Below are 14582 nucleotides of genomic sequence, written 5' to 3'. Positions count from 1 at the left end.
ATAGGAGAGCACCCCTTCTCCCGAAGTTACGGGGTCATTTTGCCGAGTTCCTTCGACATGGTTCTCTCAAGCGCCCTCAAAAGATGGGGAGATTTGACAAATAAAATAAGGAAATTAAAATTATACTTGACTAAAGTTGAGCAAAAAATAAATATAATATTAAATGACGGATACAATTTTTTATGTTTTTTTTGTTGCAAGGAGAATCTTGATTAGAGGTGGGCATCGTGTCAGGCCATCGCGGGTTGTGTCTAGTGGTGGCTCGTGTCGTGCCGTGCCTGCATTTTGGCGGGCCGGGCCACCATTTCGCACACCCCACGGCCCACATGCCTGACATAGGATTAATTATCCACACTTAGCACGCGGTTGCAAAGTTGCTCTAATACTATTTGTAACACCCCGACCCCAAACAAATTAAGGAGGAGCCTAATGTCACAAAATGTGCATCAAGGGCCAATAATGGTGCCCACAAACCAACACAGGTCCTTTCAGCAAGACTACTCCCAGCCAAGCATGCTTAACTGTGGAGTATTTTAACATATGAGCTCCCTAAAACGAAGATACATTTTATTGATATGAGTAGCTTATCAAATCCTTTAAAACAATCATGAGGGGTATTACACATTATATATGCCGCCCATATTTTTTTTATAAAAAAAATCGCTATATTTTTTCTGAACAACTTTTAAAATGAATACACTATTTAAATAATTTTATTAATTTATATGTATGTTATTTTATTATTTATGTTATTTTTATCATTAATTAATTTGAAGTGTCGTTTTGCACGGATCGTGTCGTGCATGGTGTGCTTGGTTGTGCCGCATGCCGTGCTCGCGGGCCAAAGTACCATGACGCCTGCGGGTTTGTGTCGTGCCCGTGCCGATTTTTCAAAATCGTGAATAAATGAATAATAAGCAATGGTAAAAGACTACTAAGAGAATTGTGACATAATTTTGATGTAGCATGAGCTGAGGATAAAGATAGATGAAAGTTTGATAAATAAAGATTCAAGTTGTACTTTCACTTTGAGCAAGAATATTATAATTAATAATAAGAGTATAAGACTAGCCCTCTTTTTTTTTTAACCCAAGTAATGAGAGATGTATTTCCATATATAACAAACTAATGATATGTTTGAGAACTAAGTGGGAGATCAATGGTAGAGACGACGACGAGGAGTCTTTACCTTTCAACCATCAGGTTGAGTAACCTCCGTCCAAGCTGTGAAAACAGTGGCGGAGCCAGGATTTGTAATCCGGGGGGACAATTTTTAGATGTTTAATAATCGACAATAATTAAGAAAAAAGAAATTGATCACATAAATTGTTTAATATATATTTGAAATCGCTTATGAGATATGACAATTATTCTTATATGGTGAAAGAGGAGTTGTTAAAAAATTAATTGCATATTAAGAAATTTATTAACCATTTTTTTTTTTTATGCTGGTAAACCCCAATTTTAAGGTATGTAATCCTTAATAATCGATAAATATGATTTATCAAATGATAAGCATTTACACAAATTGATAGTAGATGTAAAGGGATTTGGGTTACATTTTAAAAAAAAAAAAAATAATAAATAAATAAACTTTCTTTGACTAAAAATAAAATTGGAAACTTAGTTCCAAACAAGCTATAAAAAAAATAGAATTTAGGCACACATAATTAGAGAGATAAAAAAATACGGAGACATGTGTTCATTACAAATAGTTTAATAACACATTAGTAATCACTATCAACAAGGCGATACTTGATTAAACAGTTAAATGAGAGTAGTTAGAGGTTTGAAGACTTATAATACTTTGTATATATAAATTACATACTATATAATGAAATTTAAAAACCAGTAAAAAAAAAAATGGCAAAATCCAAAAACAAGAAAAAGAAGTTAAATAGGAGCACTTTGTATAAACTATAAAATGAAATAAAAATAAAGTCCAAAAATAGCAAAAAGAAACAAAAAAAATGATCGGGTAAAGAATCGAACCTAGGATCAAAGAGAAATACAAGCTTTACTCAAGCCCATCAACCACCAGACCAAATGTTGTCTTTGTTATATAAGGTATACATGTAAGGTATTTATTCTTATTTACAGCATTTATTTAAGCTAACATAAATTAAATTTTTTTTTGGAAAAATGGGGGGACAACCGTCCCCCCTTGTTCCTACATGGCTCCGCCCCTGTGTGAAAATCATATCAAAGTTCTGTGAAAATCATTAATTAACACTAGATCAGAATACTTCCCACCAAAATATTCAATAATAGGATTAGGGTATTTGTGATTTTAACAGGAAGATCATTATATCTTTGGTTACATATAAAATTTCCTCTAGTATTGCACCTTACAATTATGGTAATAGAAATACTACAGAATCACCAGTAGAAGCGTAGTATCATATTACACTTCGATCTTTACTTTTTTTTTTTTACTGGGACTTTATATACCATAATATCAACTCTAGGTGTATTCGAAAACATTTTAATATAACGAATAGCTTCAATACATACTTAAGAAAACAACACGTTAACTCTTATATGATCTAGTACCTTAGCAAGCTTATCAGTACTTATCGCATGCTCCAATCTTTTAATTAAAGGTGCATAGTGTCAAGTAGCCTCTTTCAACAATCAGCCACGCAGCAACCATGCATTACGTGTCCACTTTTAAACAATTTATAATGGCTTCACTCTTCCTTGCCGACTGCATGGACTACCACCTCATATATACAGCAGTATAAGTGTATATATGTATACACACATCATTTCATTCAATCCACATAAAATTATTATCCAAACTTATCTACATTCACATAAATTAACAACTTTACATTCATAGAGTTTTACCCTCTTACAAATATGGCAAATCGTCAAACTGAACGGAAGACTACGGTAATGAATACGGCTCTGAGGACATGGGGCAGCAGCAGCAGCTACGTCGCCCTGCTGCTGATGATATGGGCACTGGCACTGGTACTGGTACTGGTTACACTTATGGGACTGCAGGCAGCATGGGACCTACTGCTGCAGGGTACCATGCTGGAGTCCATGTCCCCCACACCACCGGTTTATCTGGCACGTACGGAACCAGTGGAGGGTTTGACACAGGAGGTTTCGGAAAGAGTGGTGGTGGCAGGGGCGGACCCACCTTTAGTCCTAGTGGGTCCGGTGACCAGTGGCGGAGCCAGGATTTGTAATCCGGGGGGACAATTTTTAGATGTTTAATAATCGACAATAATTAAGAAAAAAGAAATTGATCACATAAATTGTTTAATATATATTTGAAATCGCTTATGAGATATGACAATTATTCTTATATGGTGAAAGAGGAGTTGTTAAAAAATTAATTGCATATTAAGAAATTTATTAACCATTTTTTTTTTTATGCTGGTAAACCCCAATTTTAAGGTATGTAATCCTTAATAATCGATAAATATGATTTATCAAATGATAAGCATTTACACAAATTGATAGTAGATGTAAAGGGATTTGGGTTACATTTTAAAAAAAAAAAAAATAATAAATAAATAAACTTTCTTTGACTAAAAATAAAATTGGAAACTTAGTTCCAAACAAGCTATAAAAAAAATAGAATTTAGGCACACATAATTAGAGAGATAAAAAAATACGGAGACATGTGTTCATTACAAATAGTTTAATAACACATTAGTAATCACTATCAACAAGGCGATACTTGATTAAACAGTTAAATGAGAGTAGTTAGAGGTTTGAAGACTTATAATACTTTGTATATATAAATTACATACTATATAATGAAATTTAAAAACCAGTAAAAAAAAAAATGGCAAAATCCAAAAACAAGAAAAAGAAGTTAAATAGGAGCACTTTGTATAAACTATAAAATGAAATAAAAATAAAGTCCAAAAATAGCAAAAAGAAACAAAAAAAATGATCGGGTAAAGAATCGAACCTAGGATCAAAGAGAAATACAAGCTTTACTCAAGCCCATCAACCACCAGACCAAATGTTGTCTTTGTTATATAAGGTATACATGTAAGGTATTTATTCTTATTTACAGCATTTATTTAAGCTAACATAAATTAAATTTTTTTTTGGAAAAATGGGGGGACAACCGTCCCCCCTTGTTCCTACATGGCTCCGCCCCTGCCGGTGACACAGTATTTTTTAAAAAAAATAAAATATCAAAGAGACCCCTTATTATAGATAGGGGGTCTCGTTGATGCTGCTAGTGGTAACAACAAACAATATCAAAGAGATCCCTTATTATAGATAGGGGGTCTCTTTGATGCTGCTAGTGGTAACAACAAACAATGTCAAAGAGACCCCTTATTAAGATAGCAGATCTCCTTGATGCTGCTATTGCTACAAAAGACTCTGTGTGTTTTTTTAATATTAAAGAGACCTGTTATTTATATAAGAGGTCTCTTTGATGCTGCTATTGCATTTCACAATTTTTTTGCGTTACTTTCTTTTTCATTAAAGAGACCAGTTATATTTAATAACTGGTCTTTTAAGTTATCTCTTTTTTGTATAATTTTTTAATAATTTTTTCCCCCTTTTTATATCTTATATTTGTACAACCAATTTTAATATTTCACCATAAAGCTTATCAATTAACTAAAAAATCATAAAGTTAATTCAATATAATAATTTTATTGTACCATTGGTTTATAACATGTTATTTGTAGTATTTTCGACTTGTAAAATTGAATTATTAAGTATTGTATTTGGTTGTGATATGAATTTTTGTGTCCTATTTTTGGATTGAAATCAATTTGGTATATGTATATATACATATATATGTATGTATATATACATATATATATATATATATATATATATATATATATATATATATTTTATATATATAAGTTTTGGATTGAAATTAATTATGAACAAGACATGGAAAAAAAAAATTGTACTTTCACAAATGATCAATAATTGATGGTGACACACTATCTCGGAAATCCTGGATCCGCCACTGGGTGGTGGTGGTGGTGTCGGTGAAGGCTTTGATACCGGTATGGGTGAGCGGACTCATGGAATGGGAAGAGAGAGAGGAGGGGGAGGAACCCCTGTAATGCAAAGCGAAACTGTGGTAATTGAAAGTGTTGGAGGTCTGGAAGGGCAGGATATAGGAGATCAGATGGATGAGTGGGCCCAAAGTATCGGTGCCGGCAAAAGAGCCCGTGAAAGAGGAAGGACTCACGGTGGAAACGACACCGGATGAGATAAACAAAGAGCAGGGCAACGCCGAGGATGATAAAATAAGGAAATAACGAACAATGTGTTTATCATCAGTAATATCAGCAGTAGATTGAATTTCGTCTCTGCTTTTTTTAGTCTTTCAAATTTAGTACAATAAACAGTGTGAGCAATGTAAGAAGCCTCTTTTTTTTGTTGCGAGGCTAATACATATAGGAATGGGATTTACTCATTTACTGTGGGTGTGTTGTTTAGTTCTTTGTTTCTAGGATTTAGGAGGTTAGTTTTCCTTGCGTTGTAAACTTTTTTCATTATGATAATGTATGGTTTTTAATATATTTTGAGGTGTAAAATTTGTTTATGTACGAGTATGATAAAAGTGATTAGCGACTCATGTTGCTTTTAAATGTCAAAGGTATTAACTATTAAATGGTCATTTCTATTAAAGACTGTTACAATCAAATAATCTTTAGCTATCCAATTGTAGTTCGTATTAAATTCATGAAAAATGGCCTAAACGGCGTACATCTATGTAATGTTCAACTCTGATGTAATGTAAAATTATGGATTGGTTATGCAGTACTTGGTGTTCCCGTGATCATCAAGAACAGGTACTTTTTGCTATGAGGTCAGTTTGAATTGACAGTACCAAATACCAATACATACTAGCATAAAGTAAACTAAATTGTTCAATTTGGTTTCAAAAGTATTTTAATCACAATTTACAAGTTAAAATGAACAACAAAAATAAGTTACACAACTTGCAAATGTTCATCAAAAACGTACAAGTCTGAAGTGCAGATAGCAATGTTAATATGTTATGCAACACTTAATTAATCAGTAATCACTAAGAGATTTCCGAGAAAAAAAAAAGTGTAGTTTATGAAGTATAGGTTGGGTCTGTTCACATTTACTAAACTGAGTTGAACTGAACTGAACTGATTGGAGCTGAATTGAACTGAATTAAACTAAATTAAATTGATTGGAGCTGAACTGAACTGAGTTGAAATAAATATTTTATTAGAGAGAAAAATTAGGTGCTGAACTAATTAAAGCTGAACTGAACTGAAATGAAATTAAGTAAATGTAAACAAGCCCTTTGTACTTTGTACTGGTATTATTCATCATATATACACTAAGGTTGTATTCTCTTCACCTTGAAGCAATCAATATGACAATATGGATCAATTACAGTAGAATCCACTAGACAATTCACTATTACAATCACAAATAAATATGAAGTAATTAATATATAGAATTCAACCATTCAATAGAACAATGTGGAGAGAATCCGGATTAATATCGTCATCAATGTCTTTAACACTAAGGCTTCTACACAAATGTTTAAGGACAATCAAACTGCAGGGATAAATAATGAGACAAAATTATACGCATTAGTCATTACACTCACTAGCATGAGTTTTGGTGTAAGTGCAACCATTGATCTATAAATTACTCGAAGTAAATTAAGACCTTAATCACTAAACACAATTTATGACGAACTACTCAATGAAATAAAATTGGACAATAGAGACCATGTATACCGACAACATAAGTAGATTTAGCAATTAAATTTACGTCAATTACTGTATTTAGTAACCATGATCATGTTAATCGCATGATTCACATCCTCACTGGACTAAGAGTCTAAGACTATACAGTCGAGTCACGGGCGGACCTTCATTGAGGCGCGGGGCCCAACCCCCTTTAATTTTTCTAAGTTATTGGTTAAAAGTAGTATAATGTTTAATAACTACAATTAAAAAGTTATAGCATAGTGGTTAATTATTGTTATTTTTTAACAAAAGGTTGGAGGATCAAACCTTGACTCCCCAAACTTTTTGGCCAAGATCCGCCAAGTTGATGATCCTTGGTTAAACTTGGGTTACATTTCACGTTAATGAAAGTAATTTGCCAAATGAGAAGTCCAAGTATGATAAAAGAGTAATAGATATTTGAAGCTAAAGAAACACCTCATAAAGAGTCATAAATTCGTTCTATTAGCTTGAGGCACCGCACTAATTTACCAGAAAGCAACACAGCATAAGGCGGTAAGGTAAAGTACATAGCTTATTGACACATGGGTATCAATTGAACTCCAAATTGGAAAGGATGAGCTTAGTTACTAGCTAATTTATGATCAACCATCGACGCAAAAGGGAGTGTCTTACGTGTCACCGCGTCATGGAGACAGAAACACCTTAACAACCTATGTGTCAGCATCACGTGAAGCATGCATTATTCAAACAAATCCAAACTTCCCTCCCTCAAAACCATGTATAAATGGCTTTCAGAAGCTTTGTCTTCATCAAGCACCCAAGTGAATAACACATTTCTATTGCAAAACTAAGCTTGCTAAAAAAAAAAAAAAAAAAAAAAAAAAAAAAAAAAAAAAGAGAAAAAAAAAAGGGATAAATATTTCGGGGTAGAAGATGGATAGGTTAAGGGATGAGTATGGGAAACCAGTTCGCCAAACCGATGAATACGGGAACCCAGTTCGCCAAACCGATGAGTACCCGGTTCAGAATCAGTACTCTGCAGGTACCATGGGTGCATATGATATAGGTGCAATAGGAGCAGACAAGTATGCAGGTGGTACAGATGCTGGAGTTCCTGGTTATGATCCTGGCTATGGGGCACCAGGAGTTGGCACTGGTACGGGAACTGCCTATCAAGGTGACAGGTATGACACAGGAACTGGAGCACGCTATGACATGGGATTGGGCGCTGGAACTAGAACTGGAACCGGTGAAACAGGAATGGGCACCAGAACCCACGGCGGCAATTACGATACTGGTGTTGTTGATATGGGTGGTACCCAACTTCAACATCAAAAACAACATGAAAGTGGTCTTACTGGTATGCTCCACCGCTCTGGGAGCTCAAGCTCTAGCTCTGTAAGTTATCCACTTAACTTCTACTGCTTATATTATGTGTTTACAAGTACTATCTATGAAATACTAATGTAATAATAAAAAATGATGAAAATCGCAGTCTGAGGATGATGGAGAAGGTGGGAGAAGGAAGAAGAAGGGGCTGAAGGAGAAGATCAAGGATAAACTACCAGGCGGTGGACGAAAGAAAGATGAATATGGCTCAACAGCGACTACTGGAAGTGATCCACATGGCCACAGTGGCTACGGGCAGCCAGAGAAGAAAGGAATTATGGAAAAGATCAAGGAAAAGCTACCTGGTGGTCACTAAATAATTTAACTCACGTACATCTTTGTACTGCTTAAACACCTCTGTTATCTTTAATGTTGTTCCTTTTTCCATGTAGAAATCTGAAATATGTAATGCACTATGTATCAGCAGCACCTCTATTTTCTGAACTTTTTTTTTCACATCGCTAGTAATCTTAAACTGTAATAAAAATATATATATTTTTTTTAAAAAAAAGGTCCTACAACTGGAGATTGAAAGTTCACTTTCAGGTTTTTTATTTATGACTACAGATAATATAGTAGAAAATTTTGCATAGACAAGCAAGTGTAAAAGAAACATTAAGAAAAAAAAGGTGGAAGTACATGTTACAGTCAAATTGCTCATACTAACACAATGAAAAGCAATTGCCAAATGCTGGAATTCACAAACTCAATTGACTCATAAAATTCATTTAACCTATTGACAATTAGTACCACACTTAGCAGCTTAAATTTCCTAGCAAGGAGATGGAGGACAAGAAAGACCCAAGTGAGGATAAACATATAAGCTTTTAATCACATGGCTCACATATCTCACATTCTCACTAACTCAGTTTTTCAATTCCCATCCTAGATTCATTCTACAAAAACCCGTTCTTTCTAAACTCAAGGATGCTGATCTTTCTTTGATTACATTAAAATTAGGTTTTTGCTAATCCAACTATTACTTTTTATACCTTTACTATCCAACAACTGATGAGAACTAAAATTCGCTGTATGTGTGTCGTGAATTTAAACATGTTTCTTGATTCTAACATGTAGGAGCCCTTGAGATCGTCCTAGCTAATATTATTGTGATTTATTTGAAGTTTATCATACTTGGGTTTTAAGAATGCATGATGTTTCATCATTGATAAATCTTGCAAGTATTTCAAAAGCGTTGAGAATGTCATAACCTACTAGTTTGAAGCTTTGTGAAACCACATGATCTGTAAAAAAATCCAAAACATAACACCTAAAAATCTTCCCTAGCCAAGAACAATCCTAAGGATTTCTACTATTAGCGCCTGTTCAGCTTAATTTCAGTTCAACTCCGTTCAGTTCCATTCCTAATTCACTTTTCTCATAAACAACTCATTTCAGGTCGTTCGGTTCAGTTCTGCCCCAATTAGTTCAGTTCAATTGTTTGCAGTAAATCGGAACAGGCACTAAGTCTATAAACATAGCTAAAAACAATCCTAAGGTCTTCTGCTATAAGATTTGAAGTAAAGTGGTATCTTCTCCCATATTCTTAAACCACAACACATGGTAAAACTATAAAAACCAACTTCAATTGAAAGAAAAAGGGAGGAGAAAAAAACCATTAAAATCATTAAGAATAAGGCACCTACAGACTAAAAGATGCAAAACTTAACAATAAAGCAATAATAAGCTAAGGTATCATAATGGTATCGATAAGATGAGTGAATTTAATAACCCAAATTTATACCTAGTACCTACTCAAAGAAATCTTGGAATTTTTGTGGACGATACAATTAATGATGTGAGCATACTAAGCAATAGCCAAATGATGGAGTTCACAACTTGTTGCAGTACTTAACTTTAATATAACCCTAATTGATCGTTAGCCAGGTGTCATCAACTAGAACAAAAATTCAAAACTACCCAGCAAAACAATATACCTAGACATATGAAGATTATCTAAGGACATAAGACAATAGAAAACCAGGGGAGGAGCTAAAAGATGGAGGAAAGTTGCCTGTTGCCTTCTCGATGGACTTTACAAGCTCCTTAATGACATGTTTCAACATATAGATCTCATCAACTAGGTTTTTTGTTTCCCATTCTTGATCCATTCTGCAAAAATAAATTAAAAACAATCCTATCTGAGTTTAACTGGTTAATGCAAAGGCACATTCTTTCTTGTGCAATAATGTAGTGCAAAGGGGAAATTATAGTAAAAGTGAATTAAATTTATAAAACTAATTTGACAATGAACACACACGAATATATGAAGGAATGCAAACAAACCAACACTAGCGGACAGCTAGCAAACAAGTTTGGTCAAAACTCTAAAGCAATAAACTCACTAACAATTTTATCCAATTCACTTAAGCTTAAACACTTATGTTCGATTTGTTTGAAGCCTTAAATCATTTAACAGATAATAGAACTAATTAATATAAGCTCATTGGATTAAACTCTCAAACATAATAAACTCTCAAACATAATAAACTGACCTGGGTTTGGAGGTAGGATTGTCACAGCAATGGGAAAAAAGCACCTTCACAACAGGGTGCAGATTGATTTTTACGAATGGTTCTGCAGTACCTTCTGAGCAACAACCAGAACAGCACCATGAATTTGGATTAAGTAAAACTATTTGCATCATGGAAGATTTTGTCTTCAGATCCTTAACCACAGAGCGGAAGGACAGTTCATCTTTAGCACTTTCCAGGAGTTGGCAAGTGAACATTCTCTCCAATGTGTACTTACTGTCCACAAGAGCCAAGTAATCAATGCAAATTTCAGATGAAAACCATACCAATGCAAGGAAACATAAATAGGGAAGGAAAATCAGCAGAAAGTTTCAACAATTACCTGAATAAGTCAGCTGAGAGCTCTGAAGGTGGAGAAATTGAGATATTACATTTAAGAAGTCGAATGCCACCATCTAGTGGTTCAGAACCATCACTGCAAGGATATGCACCCACTGTACAACAGCATTGAGGACATGCGAAATCAATCCAGTCTATATCTTTTGAAAGGCCATCTAATCTGAATAAAAAAGCATTTCCGAGATAGCAATTGAGGAATGATTTCTGGTCAGCTTCAAGAGCAGCAGGACCACCAGCAGGTTCGTTCTTAGAAGACTCTAAAGTATCATGTTCACAACCAGAGTGCGCTGCCTCAGCATCAGTAGCAGAATCAACCCTTGCAGGAACACAAGATGGCTTCTCTTCTTGGTCTTCACAAAGTTCTAAGGGTTCTCTGTTCATATCTGTAGAGATGTGCTCTGAGCTAAGTTTTGCAGAAGAATCATGAAACAAGGGACTTTCAACCAATATACTAGCACCAACATCGCTAATAGAATTAACATCAATGTCACCCCACCCCTCGTTCTCACCACTTCTAATTAAATCCTTTGGAGACTTAAATCCTGAAACATCATCCTTGCAAAGAATGACAGATGCAGCTGTTAATAGGCATGAGCCCTCAGCACACCTATAGGATTTGACATATTTATTTACAAGTTTCTCACTGATCCCTCCAAATGAGCAGCAACAAGTCCCAAACCAATTGTCAGCAACATCGGTCCAGTTAACAGAAGGCAGGTCCACCAAACACCTATACTCACATAAGACAAATGTAATGAATTTCACATAGTTGTGCCAAATTAACAACAGAGAGCAGCATGTATTTGCAGATAATTACAAACTCAAAGAGAATATTATTATTCAATAGAATCAAGCTACAAAGTGAAAGGCCTAGAGTCTAGAGATGTCATATAGAGGGAATACTGGAACAGAGCCCTCGTATAATACACTGATAATTAACAATTAGAAATAAAGGCTAAAATCATTATGACAGTGATTAGCTAAATCACTCATGGATATCCAACAAAGACATGCAGCTAAGAAACTAGAAACAAATAGTACAAAGGGACAGAATGCTTATAGCCTTAATCTGCACAAAAAATCAGGATGCGGCTAAATTTTTCATTGGTTTATAGCATCACATCAAAGCACTCATTAGTCCGTACTCTGTGACTCTGTAACAATTGATGATCAATGCATATCATTATGGATTACCGCAAGGTTTAAACAACTCCAAATGTATCTTATCTTTCCTTTATAGTTCGATACTTAGTAACACACCACATTTTTCTTTTCTACTCACAATAAATGCAATCAGCAGTTGAACATACATCTAATTGTTTGCAAGAGAATCAAATTCACAACAGCATTGTAATTACCATGAACAATATATCAATAAGTCACCATTATGATGAAATTCGAGCAATCAACCACTAATAAATCGTTTTTGCAAACAACTTACACACACCTTACAGAACGGCTAGTCAGCTTAAACGCGCATTTTCTGCAGTAGAAGTCCACATCTCCTTTGGACGACAATGCCTTGAAATCTACTCAAACCAACAACAACAACATTTCACAAAATTAAAGCTACAAACAAACAAGAATTAAATCAAAAATAAGGAAATTCAAAAAAAAAAAAAATAAATAAATAAAATGAATAAATTATCGAACCAGAATCCATGGAAAGCGGCTCAAGAAAACCATCGGATGAGGAAAACGCGCCAAATTCATCTCCAGAACTGAGTTCAGAAATAAAACTAGAAACAATAGGATGGTCAACAGAAAGAAGAAGAGGAATCTTAACTTGAATGTGATCATCCAGAGCACTGAAATAGAGCGGATTATCGAGGTCGACTAAAACCCTAGGTAACGGAACGAAGAGAGAGACTGGATTTGGGGATTTATTATGTTTCCAAGTTAAGATAAGAAGTGATTTTTCGAACTTTAAATCGACATTAAGATCAATGCAATGAGTAATTGGATTAATTTCTGGGGAGAAGATGAACAGTTTGAGGAGAGGGATGTGAGATTGAGCTTCCCAGGTGTACCGCCATTTTTTAGGGTTTTGATTTTCGGACAACATTTTTTAAAAAAAAACTGCTCAGTAATCTAGCGGACTGTGAAAGAAAATTTCGGAAATGGTTACGGTGAGTACGTAATACTCTGTACTCGTATTTCTTAGGTATGGAGTCCTAATTTAAGATTTGTTCTCTTACATTGAAATTCAATTCAGTTCAGTTCAGTTTATATCAGTTCAGTTCAGCTTCTAATTTACTTTTCTTATAAAATATTCATTTCAGTTCAGTTCAGTTCAGCTCAGTTCAGCTCAGTTCAGCTCAGTTCAGCTCGGTTCAGTTCAGTTCAGCTCAGTTCGGTTCAGTTAGTTCAGCTCAACTCAGTTCAGTTCAGTTCAGTTCAGCTGAGTTCAGTCAATGAGAACAAGCCCTTAATTAAGGGTCTGTTTTCATACGATTATTTTCATTTTATTTCTAATAAGTTCAATTCTGTTCAGCTCTAATAAGTTCAGTTCAGTTCAGCTCCTAATTTCCTTTATTTATAAAATATTCATTTTAATCCAATTCAATTCATTTCAGCTCTAATAAGTTCAGTTCGGTTGAGTTTAGTCAATAAGAACAGGCCCTAACATTCTACATTTGTCGATGTAAAACTTTAACCATATAGACTAGAGTAAAACTGTCTTGACCCCTATCGTTATATGTCATAAACATATACTCCGTGGTGCATGTGAATAGTGCAAAAGTTAAAATGATACACTTAAAAACACACAAGACAGTAGTATTATAATTTTGCCAAGACTATGTGAAATACTTTGTAGTCGTTGGAATATAGATACTTTTTTCATTTTATCAAGTGTCCCATTTTGCCTTTTTACCCTAAACCCTATTCAATTCACTTAGTTCACTTTAATCAATAATGTTCATAATTTGTACATAAAATATATACTATGTATATATATATCATGTTAGTATTTATTGTAATTATCTCGATGTATCAGTACTGCGTGCTGCTGCTAGTGCTACCGATGTCTGATTTTGGGATTTGTTAAACATCGCCCGCGTTTTTCTACATAAAGCCCACATTTTTTAAAAATGTTGACATTATTGCCCTTGTTTTAATTTTTACCGAAAATAAAATTTTTCACTCATAAAAAATGTGGAGCAGGACTGGATCGCCGAGTGAAACCGAAGAGCCCTCAACGTCGGGTAGATGCACCGGAGAGACGCCGTTGACGCCGGAAAAGGAGGTACGAAGCCATCTAAAACCACGAATTGGCGGCTGGCGTCCTGCCGGGACGCCGTGACCGTAGTGGTGGCGCCTAGCCAGGACGCCGCCACCGTGGCTTTGGCGCCTGGCCAGGACGCCGCCACCGTGGCCGTGGCGTCTGGCCAAGACGCCGCCGCCACGGTGGCGGCGTCCTGGCCAGGCGCCACCGCCACGGTGGCGGCGTCCTGGCTAGACGCCACCGCCACGGTGGCGGCGTCCTGGCTAGGCGCCACCACTATTTTTTTTTTTTTTTTTTTTTAATTTAATTTAGAATTTGTTTATTTTTTTTTTTTTGTGTTACAATTTTTTTCTTTTTTTTTTGGTTTTTTTTTGTTTTGTTTTTAATTGTTTTAATTTGTTTTTG

General features: G+C 35.0%; 2 protein-coding genes across 2 annotated transcripts; one reads left to right on the top strand and one right to left on the bottom strand.

Moving 5' to 3' along the window:
- Positions 1-7352: 7352 nt before the first annotated feature.
- LOC110682539 (dehydrin Rab18-like) lies at positions 7353-8522 on the top strand. The gene is made up of 2 exons (XM_021858885.1): positions 7353-8087; positions 8185-8522. Exons 1-2 carry the CDS (start codon positions 7623-7625, stop codon positions 8392-8394), a joined length of 675 nt encoding a protein of 224 aa, XP_021714577.1. The 5' UTR covers positions 7353-7622; the 3' UTR covers positions 8395-8522.
- A 1307-nt stretch (positions 8523-9829) lies between these two features.
- On the bottom strand, positions 9830-13077 carry LOC110682538. Its single transcript, XM_021858884.1, has 5 exons — positions 12605-13077; positions 12399-12480; positions 10935-11681; positions 10574-10828; positions 9830-10190 (listed from the first exon to the last, which is right to left on the bottom strand). The coding sequence occupies exons 1-5, from the start codon at positions 13014-13016 to the stop codon at positions 10031-10033; spliced, it is 1656 nt and encodes a 551-aa protein (XP_021714576.1). The 5' UTR covers positions 13017-13077; the 3' UTR covers positions 9830-10030.
- Positions 13078-14582: the final 1505 nt, after the last annotated feature.

This window comes from Chenopodium quinoa, unplaced genomic scaffold, assembly GCF_001683475.1.
Source record: "Chenopodium quinoa cultivar QQ74 unplaced genomic scaffold, ASM168347v1, whole genome shotgun sequence".
NCBI lineage: Eukaryota > Viridiplantae > Streptophyta > Magnoliopsida > Caryophyllales > Amaranthaceae > Chenopodium > Chenopodium quinoa.
The sequence above is the reverse complement of the archived record's forward strand: the minus strand, read 5'-3'. Positions and strand labels throughout refer to the sequence as shown.

Bases quoted from the DNA above. Each gene is read 5' to 3' on its own strand.
- LOC110682538 (XM_021858884.1), bottom strand. From the start codon at position 13,016: ATGTTGTCCGAAAATCAAAACCCTAAAAAATGGCGGTACACCTGGGAA. The intron at 12,481-12,604 runs GTTCGATAATTT...TGGTTTGAGTAG, and splicing joins GCCGCTTTCCATGGATTCTG to ATTTCAAGGCATTGTCGTCC. The intron at 10,829-10,934 runs GTAATTGTTGAA...TCTTGTGGACAG, and splicing joins CTCTCAGCTGACTTATTCAG to TAAGTACACATTGGAGAGAA.
- LOC110682539 (XM_021858885.1), top strand. From the start codon at position 7,623: ATGGATAGGTTAAGGGATGAGTATGGGAAACCAGTTCGCCAAACCGAT. The intron at 8,088-8,184 runs GTAAGTTATCCA...TGAAAATCGCAG, and splicing joins GGAGCTCAAGCTCTAGCTCT to TCTGAGGATGATGGAGAAGG.